General features: G+C 39.8%; 1 protein-coding gene across 1 annotated transcript in view; it reads left to right on the forward strand.

The window, feature by feature from the left end:
• The first annotated feature begins 6,122 nt into the window (after positions 1-6,122).
• Positions 6,123-17,598, forward strand: part of LOC130914599 (zinc finger protein 236-like) — a 45,530-nt gene continuing 34,054 nt past the window's right edge. Inside the window, exons 1-6 of the mRNA XM_057833957.1 lie at positions 6,123-6,262; positions 9,825-9,958; positions 11,527-11,691; positions 11,766-11,944; positions 12,084-12,214; positions 12,944-13,116. Of these exons, the coding sequence (XP_057689940.1) occupies positions 6,211-6,262; positions 9,825-9,958; positions 11,527-11,691; positions 11,766-11,944; positions 12,084-12,214; positions 12,944-13,116 (834 nt within the window). The 5' untranslated portion in view covers positions 6,123-6,210. The remainder of the gene's footprint in view (positions 6,263-9,824; positions 9,959-11,526; positions 11,692-11,765; positions 11,945-12,083; positions 12,215-12,943; positions 13,117-17,598) is intronic.

The raw sequence follows: 17,598 nt of genomic DNA on the forward strand, positions 1-17,598 counted from the left end.
ACACCCCCTTTGCCGCAACATCCCCTTTAAAACAAATTTTACATAACGTTTTGACAGTTGCCATCATATTTTTGGATTCGAAGCACCGTGTACTGGAACAGCATTCCGGCCCTGAATCTTATACGTGAACTGCGTTCCTGCCCTTAATCTTATACCGGAACTGCATTCCTGACCGTTCTGGCCCACTCTCACCCCTGATTAAAACCCCTCTTAATGTTTTCGTTTTATTAAAATTTGTATAATTTTCGATCAAAAAATAAACTAGTAGCTTGCCATTGTTGATGTCAATAATTACACCATGCTCACTCATTGTGCTGAAGCCCTTAAAATCATTTGGGCCCAAGCGCCAGCAGAGGGCGCCAAACACCAAAAAACAAGTAACAAGCGGACATTACACTGGTGTCATTTTAATCTGTTTGAGCGGGCCATGTGCGATTGTGCGTTAATTGCGTCAAATATTTTAACGTGATTAATTTAAAAAATTAATTACCGCCCATTAACGCGATCATTTTGACAGCCCTACATTTTACTCAAAACTCAAAAAATGAGCTGGACAAAAGTATTGGCACCCTCAGCCTAATACTTGGTAGCACAACCTTTGGACAAAATAACTGCGAACAACCGCTTCCGGTATCCATCACTTAATTTTTTACAATGCTCTGCTGGAATTTTAGACCATTCTTCTTTGGCCAACTGCTTCAGGTCTCTGAGATTTGAAGGGCGCACTCTCCAAACTGCCCTTTTCAGATCTCTCCACAGGTGTTCTATGGGATTCAGTTCTGGACTCATTGCTGGCCACTTTAGAAGTCTGCAGTGCTTTATCTCAACCTCTTTTCTAGTACTTTTTGAAGTGTGCTTTGGGTCATTGTCCTGCTGGAAGACCCATGACCTTTGAGGGAGACCGAGCTTTCTCACATTGGGTCCTACATTATGCTGCAAAATTTGTCAGTAGTCTTCAGACTTCATAATGCCATGCACACTGTCAAGCAGTTCAGTGCCTGAGGCAGCACAGCGACCCCAAAACATCAGGGAACCTCCGCCATGTTTGACTGTGGGCATAGGCGGATCTTCTATTCAGGCAAAGTAGGCGATCGCCCTAGGCCTCCAACCAGTAGGGCGCCCCCAACCAGCTGCCCTTGCCCCAACAAGCAAGGGCTTAGTCCACCGGAGCCAGCAGCACCCCCAACTATTCGTCATGTATAATTATGTCAGCATACCAAACAAACACTTAACAAAACAAAAAAGAAAGCCATTTGAATGCTGCATTTATATTATCTCTCTCACACACACACACGCACTACAATGGACTGTTCGACGACGACGGACTGAGTATCAGTCGCTTAGCTTCATTTAGCTCCGTTTAGCATAGCTGTTCGTTAGCTTTACTTAGCTCTCCTGCGTTTTTCACCCCACTGAGCTTGCTATTTTTACACCTCACTTGCTACTTTGTACATCGGCCATCGTTTATTTGAGCAAACATGCTCTCCATGAGAGCCAAAGTGCAGTGAGGGAGAAGTTGAGAACAGGCCAGAGGCCGCTAATGCCTCTTTTAACTTTCATCTTCTTCTTCACACCGAACATAAAATACACGACAGCACACCCTGTGGCGAAACAATGCAGTACAGTTCCAATCAGTCATACAATAACACTCAACAGCTGGTTAACAGCATTTGCTAAAAATTGAATCTATTAGTGACATCACAAGCAATGACGAAGAATGTTTTTTTCCGGAGTGTAAAGCTTTCGGTTAGCGGTTTAGCGAACGTACTACCGGTGAACATTTCAAAATAAAAGCACGTCATGTTCGTCATATAAATAACGATTTCTTTATTTAATCTGGTTGAAAATCTGAATATTATAATCTGAAAAATTCGTTATTTTTCCTGTAAACTCTATGTTGATGCCTTTTTCCAAAAAGCTCTACTTTTGTCTCATCTGACCAGAGAACATTCTTCCAAAATGGTTTTGGCTTTCTCAGGTAAGTTTTGGAAAACTCCAGCCTGGCTTCTTTATGTCTCTGGATCAGAAGTGGGGTCTTCCTGGGTATCCTACCATAGAGTCCATTTTCATTCAGATGCCGACAGATAGTCGGGTTGACACTGTTGTACCCTCGGACTGCAGGACAGCTTGAACTTGTTTGGATGTTAGTGGCAGTTCTTTATCCACCATCTTTTGTTCTTTCGTTGAAATCTCTCGTCAATTTTTTTTTCCGTCCACAGCTAGAGAGGTTAGCCACGGTTCAATGGGCTTTACACTTATTGATGACACTGCGCACGGTAGACAGAGGAACATTCAGGTCTTTGGAGATGGACTTTTAACCTTGAGATTGCCCATGCGTCCTCACAATTTTGCTTCTCAAGTCCTCAGACAGTTCTTTGGTCTTCTTTCTTTTCTCCATGCTCAATATGGTACACACAAGGACACAGGAAAGAGGTTGAGTAAACTGTAATCCATTTTAACTGGCTGCAAGAGTGATTTAGTTTTTGCCGCCACCTCTTATGTGCCACTGGTAAGTAACAGGTGCTGTTAATTACACAAATTAGAGATCACATGATTTTTTAAAGGGTGCCAATACTTTTGTCCGGCCCATTTTTGGAGTTTTGTGTAAAATGATAATGATATCATGTTTTCCTATTCTCTTTTGTGTTTTTTCATTGCAAGCAAAATAAATGAAGGTATTACTACCAAACCATTTGTAATGGCAATCATTTTCTAGGAGTAAATTGAGCATTATATGACAGAATTGCAGGGGTGCCAATACTTTCGGCCACCACTGTATATTCACACTAAACAGTGGTAGATGGTGATTGATATAACAACAAAACAATTATCATGCTTGTCACAATACATTTATGAAACTTTTTTCATACATCACCTGTACAAACAGGTTTACAAAAAGGAAAAACAAAACGATACGCACAAACACAAGCATAACAACAACAAATAAAAGCAAAAAAGAAACCTAAGAGGATTTTTAAGTTGTTGTTTTTTTCCAATCATAATACTATAATTTATGTTTATTTTCACATCACATTTAAAAATATGTTTACAAAAAGAGATCCATAAAACATTACACACAATCACAATCATCTTAACCCAAACCAATAAAACAAAACAGAATTTGAGGTGACTTTTGAGTTTTTTTTTTGTGGTTATTATTATTAATATTATTATTATTATTATTATTATCATTATTATAATCATTTTTTTCAGAGTTTGATTTGAATGTCAATATTTCAGATATCATTGTTCAATCTCCGCAGGGTGGTGATAATATTGAATGCCCCAGCCTACCCCAAAAACCTGAGGCAGTGGACTGATTGATAGGGATTAGGCAGGCTGTTTATGAAGATGATTATATTCGACATCAGTTGATGTCTTATTGTAAATGATACATTTAACACATATTAGTTTTGTACTCTCAATGTTCTCGACACTTTTGCCCCAATTGAAGTTAAAATGTTAGAAAAATTTAAATCTAATCATATGTACGGTAACAACGGGCACGAGGCTCGATGGGGCATTAAGCCTGAACTCCTCATGAGCTATAAATTCAAGATCGCAAACCTTGCTGCGTACCCCCGATTGGTCGGTAAGTGTGTCCTCGGAAGTTGTCAATTTACCTGCACTGAGGGCCGCTGCATCACAATAACACAAAACGCTCAGCGCATTGGGCCCCAATGTGGGCAAAGGGCACCATTACAAGTCAGAATATATCTGGGTGTCTGGCTTTATTTGGAAACTATGAAATGCATGGTCGTCACACTTTGTCGGCGGTTGCATCCTGAACGAGTAGGGGTGCACAATATCCGTTTTTTGAAACCGATACCAATATTGACTACTTCCTGCTCTTCAAGGTCGAAACCGATACAATAACCGATAATATATATAATTTTTAAATGTATAAGGCGGAAAACACAGATAAAACTGAAAAAGCAGTTTTTTGCTCTTGCACTCCTCTTTTAAAGAAATTGTTGTATTTTAAGCCAAAACAACTGTTGTGTTTGACAGAACAATAGGTCTATATACTCCTATAGCAGATTCATGGCGCATTAAGGCCCCGAACTATTTTTAATTTGTCCATTTTACCCTGAAAACCCCCGTTTACAGACGTCGCGCACTCGATTTTGTTTCAACCCATCCATAAAGCGAAGGTAATTAATTATATTTATTCAAAATGTCTGTTGTTTTTAGCTAAGAATCATTAATTGATGTCTCATATTTGTTTAAAAAAAGACTTTAAAAGATTATTCAATCACATATTTTAAACTTTTAAACAAATTATGTCACAATGAAAAAAATGGCATCTGTAAATAAGTCACAGATATCTATCCCCTTAACTATCGCTTAATTGTATTTTTTTTGTAAGTGTCACATTTTCTCCGATATGTCAATGATAAATAATCGATCCAAACAAAGAAAAAAAAAAAAAAAAAAAAAAAAAAGTTTAAAATGGAATATATATGAAAAACAAAATCTCGACCACTCCTTGATGTCTGCGATTTCTGCATCGCGACCCTTGTTATAGTACCATGTTTCACCCATAAAATCCCCCCAAAATCCAGCTGTGGTCCTTCACATCTGTGTCTTGACACTCCATGATACATGCTACATGGAATTTTTGGATCGAAACAAGGTAAGTGCACGATAATATCTCGTTAAAGTCATGGCGTCGTTTTTTTAAAAATACCCTCCTGTTCAAAATTTTTCTTCCCCCAGAAAATCGAGGTTTTAAGCTTTCCAATGATGTATCACACGTGCATATTGGACAATTTTGAAAGTTAGCCAATTTGGGAGTCTCAGAGCGGAACTTCAAGTCACCTGAGTGTTTTCTGCCATATTCACCTGAGTTTTTGAACACCTGGAGGTAAAAAATTCTAATGGTAGATTCAGCAAAGATTTCTCTTTGACCTAACCAGATTTTTCATGATGACATGAACATTATTATAATGAACAAAACATAATCAAGCACAGTTTTGACAAAAAAGTGTTCATATTTATTTTTTCAAATAAATATAATTTGAGTCAATCACAATCAATCTGTCGGTGTCACTGACGATGTGTTCCCCTGAACAATTAGAACTGAACTAAACCAAACATGAACTCAACAGGTATTGTGCTTTGTCAGCAGATAAAACTTGCAACAAGTTCAACAGGAGAGGAGACTGTTGTGGTCTGTGTCCATGAAACAACTATCTTAACCTGGCAATTATAGGACAGCAAGCATATCAAGAACCAAAAGGGCTCTCAATAACTTCTAAACATAACACTGTAAAATGCAAACATTTGCTAATTGCCATAGTAAGGTTCATCACTCAGTGATGGGAAAATACGGCCTCTAGAACAGTAACAAAACTTTGCGTACTGGCAAAACAGGAGTGGAAACAAACGCACACATCCCAATGCACCGACACCGTGCCAAAAAATATTATATATTATCGGGCCTGTTAATAATGTTATCAGATTTATTGGGATGACGTCGTGATTCCTATTATCGGACCGATAATTATCGGACCAATAATTATCGTGCACCTGTATGAATAAGTACACATATTTTAATCCTTTCTTTTCTTCCACCAAATGGTCTGCCAGTTAAGAGTCTGTTGAAATAAGATATAACTCAGGATGCAGGCGCTAGCTGCCAGGCCAAATAGTATAAGACTTTGACCTGCCTAAAATGGTGCATTCTTGTCTAAAACCTTGATCAATGTTAATTGTATTTCATTTTAATAATCTGACTTTTAAACATTTTCATGCTAGGTCAAATATCATGTTTTGATTTAAGATTTAAATAATATTTACTTTTGAAAGTATTTTGTTCCATTTATTTGGTTCAGTTACTTTTAAAAAGTATCATGTCTTTGTTCTTTACTTTTTTTTTTTTGAACAGATGCCTTTGTAATTTTGCTACAAGGAAACCAAAGTCTTGTTAAGGTCCTGCTTCGCACTGCATTTTGATAAAATTCTAGTTGCATTTATTTAAATGTTTGTTTCATTTTTACAAACACGCTCGTTATTCAGGTGCTGTGTTTGTATAATTCACGGTAGGACGTGGGGCACACCTGTGGAAGCATTACAATAGGTCAAACGGTAGATGTCTCCCTCGCTATACAGCTGTGCATCTTTATGGCCACTCTGCACTACAGATGACAGAGTCGCCATTTTGAAAAGCAAATTGTTCATAGCACACCCGCTCAGAGAACTGGAACTATGCCGCGGGGCCGGCCTCGCAAACTGAGAGTTAAAAGCAGCGACGAAACAGGTAATAAGTGCCAAAATGCAGCGAATAAAATTATAGATTCTAATCTGTCCAAAGAAGCTGGTATTTTGGAATAAACACCTCTAGATCGTCTGTTATAACACTTAAATGTACTGTATATAGTCCCCGGATATAGTATTGCGGGTGGGCTTTGCTTTGTGCGGCGAAGGAGTGATTGAGGCGGAATGATATTAATAGTATTTCGGTGACTCTTCTGACTAGCTTCCATTCTAAATTGGTGCTTCGAAGGAGTGTGTCTGTGGTTCTCGACTTCGAATTACGCCTTCTTATTTTCTACCAATGTGGTGTTTGACAGTCATTTCCCTTAGCATTTTTGCTAACTCGTTTGTTGCTTGGCTACAGCTAGCTTAAACGCTGTATATACTCGCTCGAATAATGCCTTGCTGTTTATATGTCTAGTCCGTTGAGTCTGGTCCAGTTAGTTTCACGTTAGAGAGAAGTTTCATTAATCGAGTACAGAAGAGGGGGAAATGTTTCTTTATGATTTGTGTGTACTCGAGCCATCACATCATAACTACATAGTTGTTGTAACGCACTGGAGAAACGGCTGTTGTTGGCCATCGTAAGATATTGGGACATAATAGTACCATAAACAGAAGACGTATTTTTTTGCGTGGAAATGGCTACGTTATTCTAAAGCCTTTGGTCTGGAAAATTCCACAACAAAAATGACCATGACACAAGCGCAACACTTGCAAAAACCCATAGAACATAGCTGGTTTAATGGATTAGTGTTCGTGAACAAATAATAGCCTATTCTGATTATCTGCTTTGATGTAGTCTGGAAACAGATTATCTACTTTGATGTTGTCTGGAAATAAAACTATAGAATAGGCGTTTGTCGTAAGGAAATACAGCCACAATTACAATGCACCCCCAACACACACACACACACCGCTTTGCATTTATGACGGAATATAAAACGAGCTAAATGTGCAAATTCCCCCCAAAATGTCAAATGCACCACTAACATTTACATATGCCACATAGGGTCCAATCGCACTTTTATTGTTCAGATGCATAACAATAACTTATTGGACTCTTTGTAAGCTCGTGCTTATGCCTCATTTTTGTTGAGTTGGGTTTTGATCCGTCAGTGTTAACCAATACTCCAGCACTGCGTCACAGAATTAGTGAGGGTTTTTAAATCAATTAAATAAATGTCACTTTTTAAAAATGATGCATGTTGTTTTCTCTACTGTTTTTAAAAGGAGTTGGAGAATGAGGTCAATGTAGATATCAATCCAGAATACGCTCTCAAAATTAATTCGCATGCGCATCAATGATTGTTTGTAAATTGTTGTCAGGATAGCTACTTTTAGCTAGCTCTCAATTTTGCCAAGTAACACTATATTATTCATTCATTCATTTCCCATGCCGCTTATATTACTGAGACTAAAATAATTTTATATGCGATTTATCTCAAATTTACATGCAAGTAATCTTGGTACCATAGGTGGGTAGAGTACCCCAAAATTTTACTCAAGACTAGCGTTACTTCTATATAATATTACGCAAATAAAAGTATTAATGAAAAACCTACTCAAGTACAAGTAAAGTATTCGTTGAAAAGTCAACTAATGAGTAACATTGTAACTGCTTACAATATCTGATTTAAAAAACAAGAATGGAATATTTTTCTCAGCAAAACTTCATTTTTATGAAAAGTTATTATTGTACTGTACTATAACCTATTACATGACCATATTAGCATACCTGTCAACCCGAGGCCGTTGGCAATCATACAAATTGTGACGTATGCCCTTACAAATTGGTGACTCATCTTACAACAAAACAAAAATAAAACTCAATTTTTAAACTTATATGAATTTATTGGTAATATTGTAAGATATAACCTGGTGCAATTAAAGAACAATATCTTCAGCTACATCATGATTACTAAAATTGAACAGTGACTTTGGTTATAATTGTATGCAGCGCTTTTGGCAATTCCTATCATGTCTTTTGATTGCGGCACTTCATGGCACTTCAGATCGCAATTCAGTTTGACTTAACTTCTTTAGTGTGTCCAATTATAAATTAAAAAGGTCAGTTGATAAAATTAACTTACCGATGCAATCTTTGAGTCAGGGAACATTTCTTTTGCTAATTCTGAGAGGTGATCAGCAATAGTTGCGGGCAAATTGTGTTCGGTAACAAATTGGCAGAGTAAAATCTCCGCTTTCGTCACTTTTCATTCTGCAGACGTCATCTTTATGACCAGTGTTGTTAATCTTACTTTTAAAAAGTAATTAATTACAGTTACAAATTACTTCTCCCAAAAAGTTATTAAGTTAGTAACTAAGCTACCTGAATGTAAGAGTATATAGTTACTTGGCAAAGTAACTTGTGTTACGTTTCATGTTTTTTTTTTTTTTAATGTTGTGAATCAACCGTTAAAGTTGTTAAAATTGCTCCCGTTTTGGCATTAGTTCCCTTCTGTCTACTTTCGACATGTGAAAGTTTTAAAACTGTTTCATCCATCATTTAAAGATAGATTCAAGTAAAGATTTTGCCGATTTAGGAGTATTTTAGATTGAAAAAAAGTTTCTTAGGTTAGCTTGGAAGGTTCACTACAACAGAGCCTTTCTGAGAAGTCTAATGCTTTAAAATGGCGGCTGTTTACCAACGCCGCCGAGTCAGTCATTTCGCATGTAGTTCTATATGCATGTGATATCTAGGCTTAAATTATAGGCCGTCAGCTACAGTCAGGAAATATTGGAGCCACCTAGCATCGCGTTGCTACAGCGTCACAACAAACACTTCTCCGTGTCTCGGACTTTTCTCGCGTCATTCAATCAACGTAACGCACACTGTCTCGTTGTCGAAACGGTGACAAAATCCGAACGGAGAAAAAAAAAACGTAATGCACGAAAAACGTACAGATTTTGAACGTAGGGCGTACACATTTAAAAATCAGTGCTCACATGTACAAATTACGCCGAACTCGTACAACTTGACAGGTAGGCTATGTATTAAGGCAAAAAAAAAAAAAAAAAAAAAGACACAAAAATCATTGAATTAAGACCAGAACAACACTATGAAAATTCACCCGTCCAAAGATCATGGGAGCACTCTAGTAGAGAAAAAAATGGTTACCTCTATTTGCTATAATGGAGTCATGTGGCTATTGTTGCGACGTCTCATGACGTCATGAGGTGAAACTGAGACAGCTGCTGTCGACAAAAATAAAGTCATATAGAATAAAGAGGAAAAATATACCTGTAATGACTAGTGTAGCCCAAAGCTGCCGAGTAAGAGTACAGTTTCTTCTTTACAAATCTAATCACAGTAGTACACAGTATTCTGTGATAAAACTACTCGAAGTAGATTTTTCTCAAAAACTTACTCAAGTAAATGTAACAGAGTAAATGTATCGCGTTACTATCCACGTCTGCTTAACACAGAATACTATTTAAACACACACACACCATGCTTGTGACACATTTAAACAATACAGTCATCGTATCATCTTTTGCATCCTTTCAGGTCAAAGCTGATTAGTCTAAGATAAAATTTGACGTTTTTTCAATTTTTTCTGCAGATGATAATGAAAATAAAGTGGATGGCTTCAGTGATGGTGAATTCAAGGACAAGAAATGCACAATATGTTCACAGATATTTACGACAGAGAGCCAGCTGCAGAAGCATCATCGTGAGCATGAGATCAATGACAAGGTAAGACAAACCTGATGTAGTAGTCTATCTCACTATTGAGGGGCTCTGTCGATATATACCAGCTGACAATATCAGCAGATTATCCAAGATTGTTAAGAGTAGTATGTACCAGGGATGTCCCCGGTCCGATCACGTGATTGGAAATTCTAATTAAAAAAATAATAATATATATGGCGGAAAACACAAGACTGAAAAAGCAGTTTCTGCTCTTGCACCCCTCTTTAAAAGAAACTACTGTATTTGAAGCCAAAGGAACTTTTGTGTTTGATAGAACAATATGTCTATATGGTGCCATAGCAAAATCATGGCACATTAAGCCCCTGAACTATTTTTAATTTGTCCGTTTTACCCTGGAAACCCCCGTTTACAGACGTCACGCAACTGCTTTTGTTTCAACCTAGCCATAAAAAGAAGGTAAGTAATTATATTTATTATTGGAAATGTCTGTCATTTTTAGCTTAGAATTATTAATTGGTGTCTAATATTTAGTTTAAAAAAACAAACAAAAAAAACAACCACTTAAAAGAATTATTCCCTCGCATATTATAAACTTATAAACAAAGTATGTCACAATGAAAAAAATGGTGTGTGTAAAAAAGTCACGGATATCTACCTCATAACTATCGCTTAATTGTATTTTTTTGTTACATTTTGTCCGATATGTTAGGCGATTAAAAATCGATCCAAACAAAGAAAAAAAATGAAAAAAAAAAAAGTTTAAAAGGGTAACTATTTGAAAAAGAACATCTCAATCACTCCTCGATGTCTGCGATTTCTGCATCGCAAACCTTGTTATATTACCATGTTTCACTCATAAAATCCCCCAAAAATCCAGCTGTGGCCATTCACAGCTGTGTCTTGACACTCAGTGATGCATGCTACATGGAGCTTTTGGATCGAAACAATGTAAGTACGCGATAATATCCCGTTAAAGTCATGGCGTCTTTAATTCTGCTCTCGCGTGCTCTCACCTCTAGATAGGGTTTCGTTTTTCAAAATAAAATATATTTTTTTAAAAATGCCTTTTTCTTCCCCCAGAAAATTTAGATTTTAAGCTGTATCACACATGCGTATCGGAAAATTTTGAAAGTTGGGGGTATTAGAGCAGAACTTCAAGTCACCTGAGTGTTTTCCGCCATATATATATACTTTTTTTAAGGGCTAAAAAGTAACAATCCAGAAATTCAATGTCATTGTCAAAAGAAACAAAAATATATACCTTTTATACTCCATAACACTCCTGGAAGAAGTGAAAGAGGAAGTACTGTAAACAGTACAGTACTGTAACAAGTTTTTAACTTTTGTGGAAATTAGAAAAAAAAGATTTGATTTGATCTGATTTGACTCTGTATCGGCAGGTTCTGAAAATCAGGTGACTCGGACAAAAAATATGCGATCGGGACGTCCCAAGTATATGCTGGAGTTTTAGTTGAGATCCATAAAATGTGACTCTCTGGTTACATGTGGTCAATGTGTCACCACATGCTGCATCTTTACCTTCATTGTCTTAGAGTTAGGCATTACTTTATGCTGTATAACAATCTTGCCCTGCTCTTTTTTTTCCCCAGCCTCATCGATGTGACCATTGTCCACAGACGTTTAATGTGGAGTTTAACCTTAGGCTCCACAAGTCCACACACACAACCTCTGACTTCACCTGTCCTGTTTGCAATAAAAAGTTCACCCGCATTGCCAGTCTCAAATCCCATACTATGCTGCATGAAATGGAAGAGGTGTGTTCACTAACGCATCAAGCGGAAGAATTGAATACAGATTACAGTGAAGGTTTTTTCTCTCTTCTTTGCAGAATCTGATCTGTGCAGAATGTGGAGATGAGTTTGTACTTCAGAGCCAGCTCTCTCTTCACTTGGAGGATCATCGCAAAGAGTTGTCCGGTATCAAAATCTATACCTGCAAAACCTGTGGGAAGGAGCTCAAGACATCTGCAAACCTCAAGGAGCACATGAGGAGTCACATTAAGATGAGGTCAGGAAGTTTCAATAACAAAAAAAAAAACTGATGACAATGGTAAAAATGTCAACTCAAATGTTATTTTATGGATAAATTAACAATTAAAAAAAAGGTTTGCACAAGCTTTCAAAGTCATGATTACCCCTCTCTTCAGGCCACTGTCTTCTAGCTCCAGAAACTACAAGAAAAATATAGATCGCAGTGGTTTCACCAACAGCTGCCATCACTGTGGAAAGGCGTTCAAAAAGCCCAGTCAGCTAGTCAGACACATACGCATACACACAGGTAAGCGGCACACACAGCAAACCACTTACTCACACGACACCATGATTTTGTTTTTATTCATATTTGTTCTTGTTTTGTTGTTGTTATTGTAACAGTGTTGACTGGTTAGCATGAGGCGTGTCAGTTCTAAGATCAAGGCTTCAAGCCTGGCTTCTGTCTTGTTTGCATTTTCTCAGTGTGCCTGTGCTTGGTTTCTCTGGTTTCCTCCTACATCCCAAAAACATGCAATCCAAGCTTGAACACGCCAAAATTTCCCTTGGTATGAATGTGAACGTGAATTGTTGTTTGTCTCATTGTGCCCAACGACTGGTTGCGCCTGGCAACCAGTTCAGGGTGTACCATAGTCCGCTGAGATAGGCTACAGCACCCTTGTGACCTTCATGAAAAGCAGTATGGAAAATGAATGAATGTAAAAACCGCGATGATACTTTATGCTTAGAACATACTATAAATTATTTTCTTGCTGATGACCGACTGCCTTCAGAAATTGTGTGCTTCTCGCTGGAATACATATGATGACATAATGTGTTGATGGTGAATGGGACACTTGTTAAATCTCACTTTCAACACTGCAATCTAGCAGTCACCAACGGGAATGTTTGCATGCACAGTCGGGTGTGCAGCTTTTGTGATATCATTGCCCTGTTCTACTATGTTATTAAATATCCATAATGAACAATGGGTTTTTTCAGCTGCATCCCAGTGATCTGCCCTTATCTCTCTACCCAGGTGAAAGGCCTTTTAAGTGTACACAATGCAGCAAGGCTTTTAACCAGAAGGTGGTGCTGCAAACTCACATGGTGAGACATACTGGGGAAAAGCCTCATCTCTGCATGTTCTGCCCTGCTTCCTTCTCCCAAAAGGGGAACTTGCACTCCCATGTTCAGAGAGTTCATTCAGAGGTAAGAGTAATAAGTAGCTTGGCATGTTTTTGAAGGCCGAATTTATTGGTATTGTTTAGTTGTTGCTTTTTCAGCTGCAAATATTACTCTTAATGACTCCAGAGAAGACAGTCCATTTTGCACAAACAAACTCACTATATGTACAGGGTGACTCCAAAAACATTTTACAATCCAATAAAACCAAGAGTGCTGGAAGAAAAATATTTTATACATAGTAATTGAAACCTTAAAACATGGCATTTAAGAAACAATTATGGAATTTATCATTATTTTATAATTCTGTATGAATGGATTCTTGAAATGTACTTTTGAGATTCCTCATTGACTGTTGAAACATTTCAGCTAGGATACTGTGAATTTAATCTTGAATTCACCTTAGTTACTAAAATTGCAGAGCGTTTAACTTGCTAAAGGTCACTGTCTTGCAGTGCTGCCACTTGCTCATGTCCACAAGATTGCCATTTTTTTCTTTTTTTTTTTTTTAAACCTGTCCTGTTCAGCTGTTTGACACAGAGAATGGAAGTCTAAGTGCCCGGATTCTGAACAGTTTTAATGTTTCACATGGAGAGTCTGACATACTCCCATTGTGATCATTCAAAATACCTTTTTATTATGACAAAGCAGCGAACAGGAAGGGATTATGGGGGGACAGAAGAAAAGAAATACAAGAGAAGAAAGAAAAGAAACACATACACAAACAACAAGAAATACATTGAACATCTAAACTAGTTACTAATATGCTGGTGCTATCGTCAGCGAGATGTATTTCCGGTTTACACCATGTGGGGGCCAATTGGCCAGTGAAAGAGGAGAATGGGGGTGGGGGTGTCTATAAGACTATAAGCTAAGTGATTGAAAGGGGTAGAGTGTACACAAATCAGTTCTGTGATCTAGAACCCAGTAATCGTGTGAATCTCTTATGAGTGTAAGCCCGTTGGCGACCAACCCTACGCCGCCGCATCGCCAATCCCGGCACCGGAACCCCCAACCCGAGCATGCCCTACCACATCCAGCAGCACGCAAGCCCCACCGGGCGCGCGACAGCCACGCAGACGGGCGGAGAAACCGCGCGGGCGCCAACCCAGGGCCACGGCCCCCACCCAGCCAGCCCAGGGAGGGAGGGCGGGCGGGGCGGTGGGGGGGCCATGCGCAGCCCATCCCTCCTCCCGCCGCCCAGCAAAGGAGCCACCGTCCCCCCCCCCAGGGTGGTCCCCCGGGCCACCCGCGCGCCCATCAACCGGCCTTCAGGGATGGCAGGAGGGGACGCATCACCAACCCCACGCCTACAACCACCCCCGCCCGCCCACCCGGGCCACGAGTCACAGCCCCCCAACCGGCACGGCACGCCACGGGACCCCCAGCGGCCCACCAAGCCCCAGGCAAGGCAGGGTCCCCCGCCGGTGCAGGCGACACCCTGCTGATACACCGGCGCCCAGCCAGCGACCCGCGACGGAGCGCAGGGCGGACGCCCAGCCAGAGAAGAGAGGGGAAGGCGGAGGCAGGAGAACGCCCAGGAACTGCCACGGGGTGATGCAAGATCGGAGACCCGACCCCCCAACCCACTCCCGCGGCCGGCAGCCGAGGCAGAGGGGAGGCCACACCCCGGGAGCCACGCCATATAGAAAAAGTGTGGGACCCACCTACCACCCTATTACTGTGGCTGCCAGGTTCCCGACTGGCAGCCATCACCCAGCACCGTGATGGGGGTGTGAGGGGAGGGTAGTGCAATGTATGCATTAAAATAGGAGAGCTTGGCTTGGGGCAGTGGGACCGCAGCATGGAGTTTCTGTCCAGCCGCCCGTCCCACCGCCCTTTGCCGGAGCTCTCCTGTGGAGTATGATGTGTGTGGTGCATTTAAAAAAGGTGCAGGGATGGCGGGGCCTGTGGTGAGGAGGCAGCCGTGAGCCCCCCCCAACAGGTCCCAACCATCCCACAACCTTGGTGTGTGGTGCATTAAAAACAGGGGGGAGTCGGGCTGGGACTGTAAAGCCCCGTCCCAACTCTCCCCGGAGAAATGTATGAGCATGTAAGTGCCAGGGTGAAAAATATTTACAGTGGCGAAGTGAGAAGTGCGTGAGTTAGATTGCCATTTTTTTCAATAGTGGTCCACACTAGATTTCGAAAATCCATTTGTACAGGAGGACATCTTTTAAAGGACGTAAATTACCAAAAAAAAAAAAAAAAATCCATAATTGTCTCTTATATGACGTTTTAAGGTTTCAATTACTGTGAATAAATATTTTTCTTCCATCATTCTTGGGTTTTTATTCATTCATTCATTCATTCATTTTCCATGCCACTTTTCCTCACCAGGGGCGTGCTAAAAAGTTCCCATTTTTTGGGGTTACCCTGTTTTTTAGGCTCAGGAAAATGAAATTCCTATTCATTTTTAATGTCAATTCCTGTTGAAGCAATTTTTAAATGCCTCTGACACGCCTACTTTTCATCTACAAAATCGACGCACTCGATTGGTATTCTGGTCCAATAATCTGACGCCAACGAAGTAAAAGACATTTTTTACATTTTAAAAGGTGTAACTTATGCCTCTTAAAATGTACAACAACTGCAATCGATCATCACCAAAGCGTATGTGCATTAGACCTGTCCCAATCAGTTTTTTTGTACCTGATCCATTTTCTGTCACCTGCTTTAGAATATCTGCCAATAAGAGTCCCTATCCAATTGTTCGGCAAAAGCAGGATTTAGAGATTGGCTGTTACCCAAAGCACCTGTAACTGAAAAAAACAACATATTTATCATGGTTTCTTACACTGTCCTTATGGATTTACTCGTAAAAACGTCTGTTAAATAGCACGATGTTCCACCCCCAGCCTTTCCCTATCGGAGATCGGAGACCCACTCTCAGAAAGGGCGATTTACATTATTTACAGGTGCTTCCAGGGTTAGCAAAAAGAGTCTTCTCAAACTTAACATGAATCACAGGAATAGTTTCCACAGGTTACAATCACTTGTTGGTGGTGGTATGGGTGGCGAGGAGACAGACTGCTGGTGTCGAGCTGCTTAAATTGGCCAGAGAGTCCACTCATTGACCAATCACGTGGCACAAATGAGGCGCTGCTGATTAGGCAACACCTGCTTTTAATTCATTCAATCAGCCAACCAACGCAGTACAACAAAACTGCAAACCCACAGGGTCAAAACACATCTCCAAAAATGTAATCAAGTTCAATTAAAAAAGTATTTGGGGAAAAGAATGCTCAGCTAATGAGTAACCTTGCTAGCAATGTCTGATATTGTCTGATATAAATATTGGTATATTTTTTTCTCAGCAAAATGTCATTTATATGAACTTTTATTATTACCGTAATTTCTGGACTATTGGGCGCCCCTGATTACAAGCCTCACCCAGTACATTTTTAAAGAAAAAACCATTTTGTACATACATAAGCCTCTCCTGCCTATAAGCCGCGTGTGCTCACTTAGTAACAAGAGACATTGACAAAGAAATATACAGTTTTCAAAATTTTAATAACACACCTTAACTTTTCGTTCCAAACAGCGCCGGCAAACACGGCAGTTATATAGCAGCGGCACGGAAGTTACATAGCATCAGCATGGCGGTGCAGCACTAATTGTGCTGGTTAATAAAAACATAAAAGTCTTTGTTAGCAATCTTCATCTTCCTCCTGTGCATTCAAACCATGGAAGTCTTCACCCTCAGTGTTGGATATGAAGACGCTCAAATGCACTTCGCCACGCACCTACTCAGTATAGTATATCCATAACTCAGTCTCACCTTCGCTGTCGCCTTCAATGTCTCCCATAATGAGGCAAATTCACTCCTAGCCCGTGCTGTCCTCGTCACGCAGCAGAATTGCCCCTTCGAAACCCGTTGGTGATGGCGGACTCTTTTACAGTGCTTCATGCTGCCAGGCTCCCCCGGAAAACCTGTGCAAAAGCTGCTCTTTGCATGCGGCGAGTCTTTGCAAACGATCTCTCACCGCTGGACATCAAAGCTTCCCATACAACTTGGATGGCCAATTTAATTTCTTCGAGCATTTTCATATCATATTATATTTCATATAATAGAATCATGTGATTATTGTTGCGATGTATCATTGAAGAAATTGCTAGCGCAACTGTGGGCATCTCTGGCAAAAATAAAGTAAAATATAATACTGTATGTAGAATAAGAGGGAAAATGACTTTAGTTTAGCCCAAAGTAGCTTCTTCACAAATCTATTCAAGTAAAACGTTTGTCATTGTTAAACTACCCTTTGAAGTAGTCTACAATTGTTCTAAAAAAAAAAAATACTCAAGTAAATGTAACGGACTAAATATAACTTGTTACAATCCACCTTTGTTTGGGACCCTGCCCTTTTGCACAAATTTACTTTTGCCACGGTGCGTTGCTCAATACACCCAGCGGCACTCTTTTGCATGGTTATTGCTTCTTCACTACATGCAAAACAAATGGATTTGTCAGGGGCACGTAGTTTGCGCTAGTGTGGAAAAAGCCTA

The sequence above is a fragment of the Corythoichthys intestinalis genome, chromosome 4, assembly GCF_030265065.1.
Source record: "Corythoichthys intestinalis isolate RoL2023-P3 chromosome 4, ASM3026506v1, whole genome shotgun sequence".
NCBI classification, from domain to species: Eukaryota; Metazoa; Chordata; class Actinopteri; order Syngnathiformes; family Syngnathidae; genus Corythoichthys; species Corythoichthys intestinalis.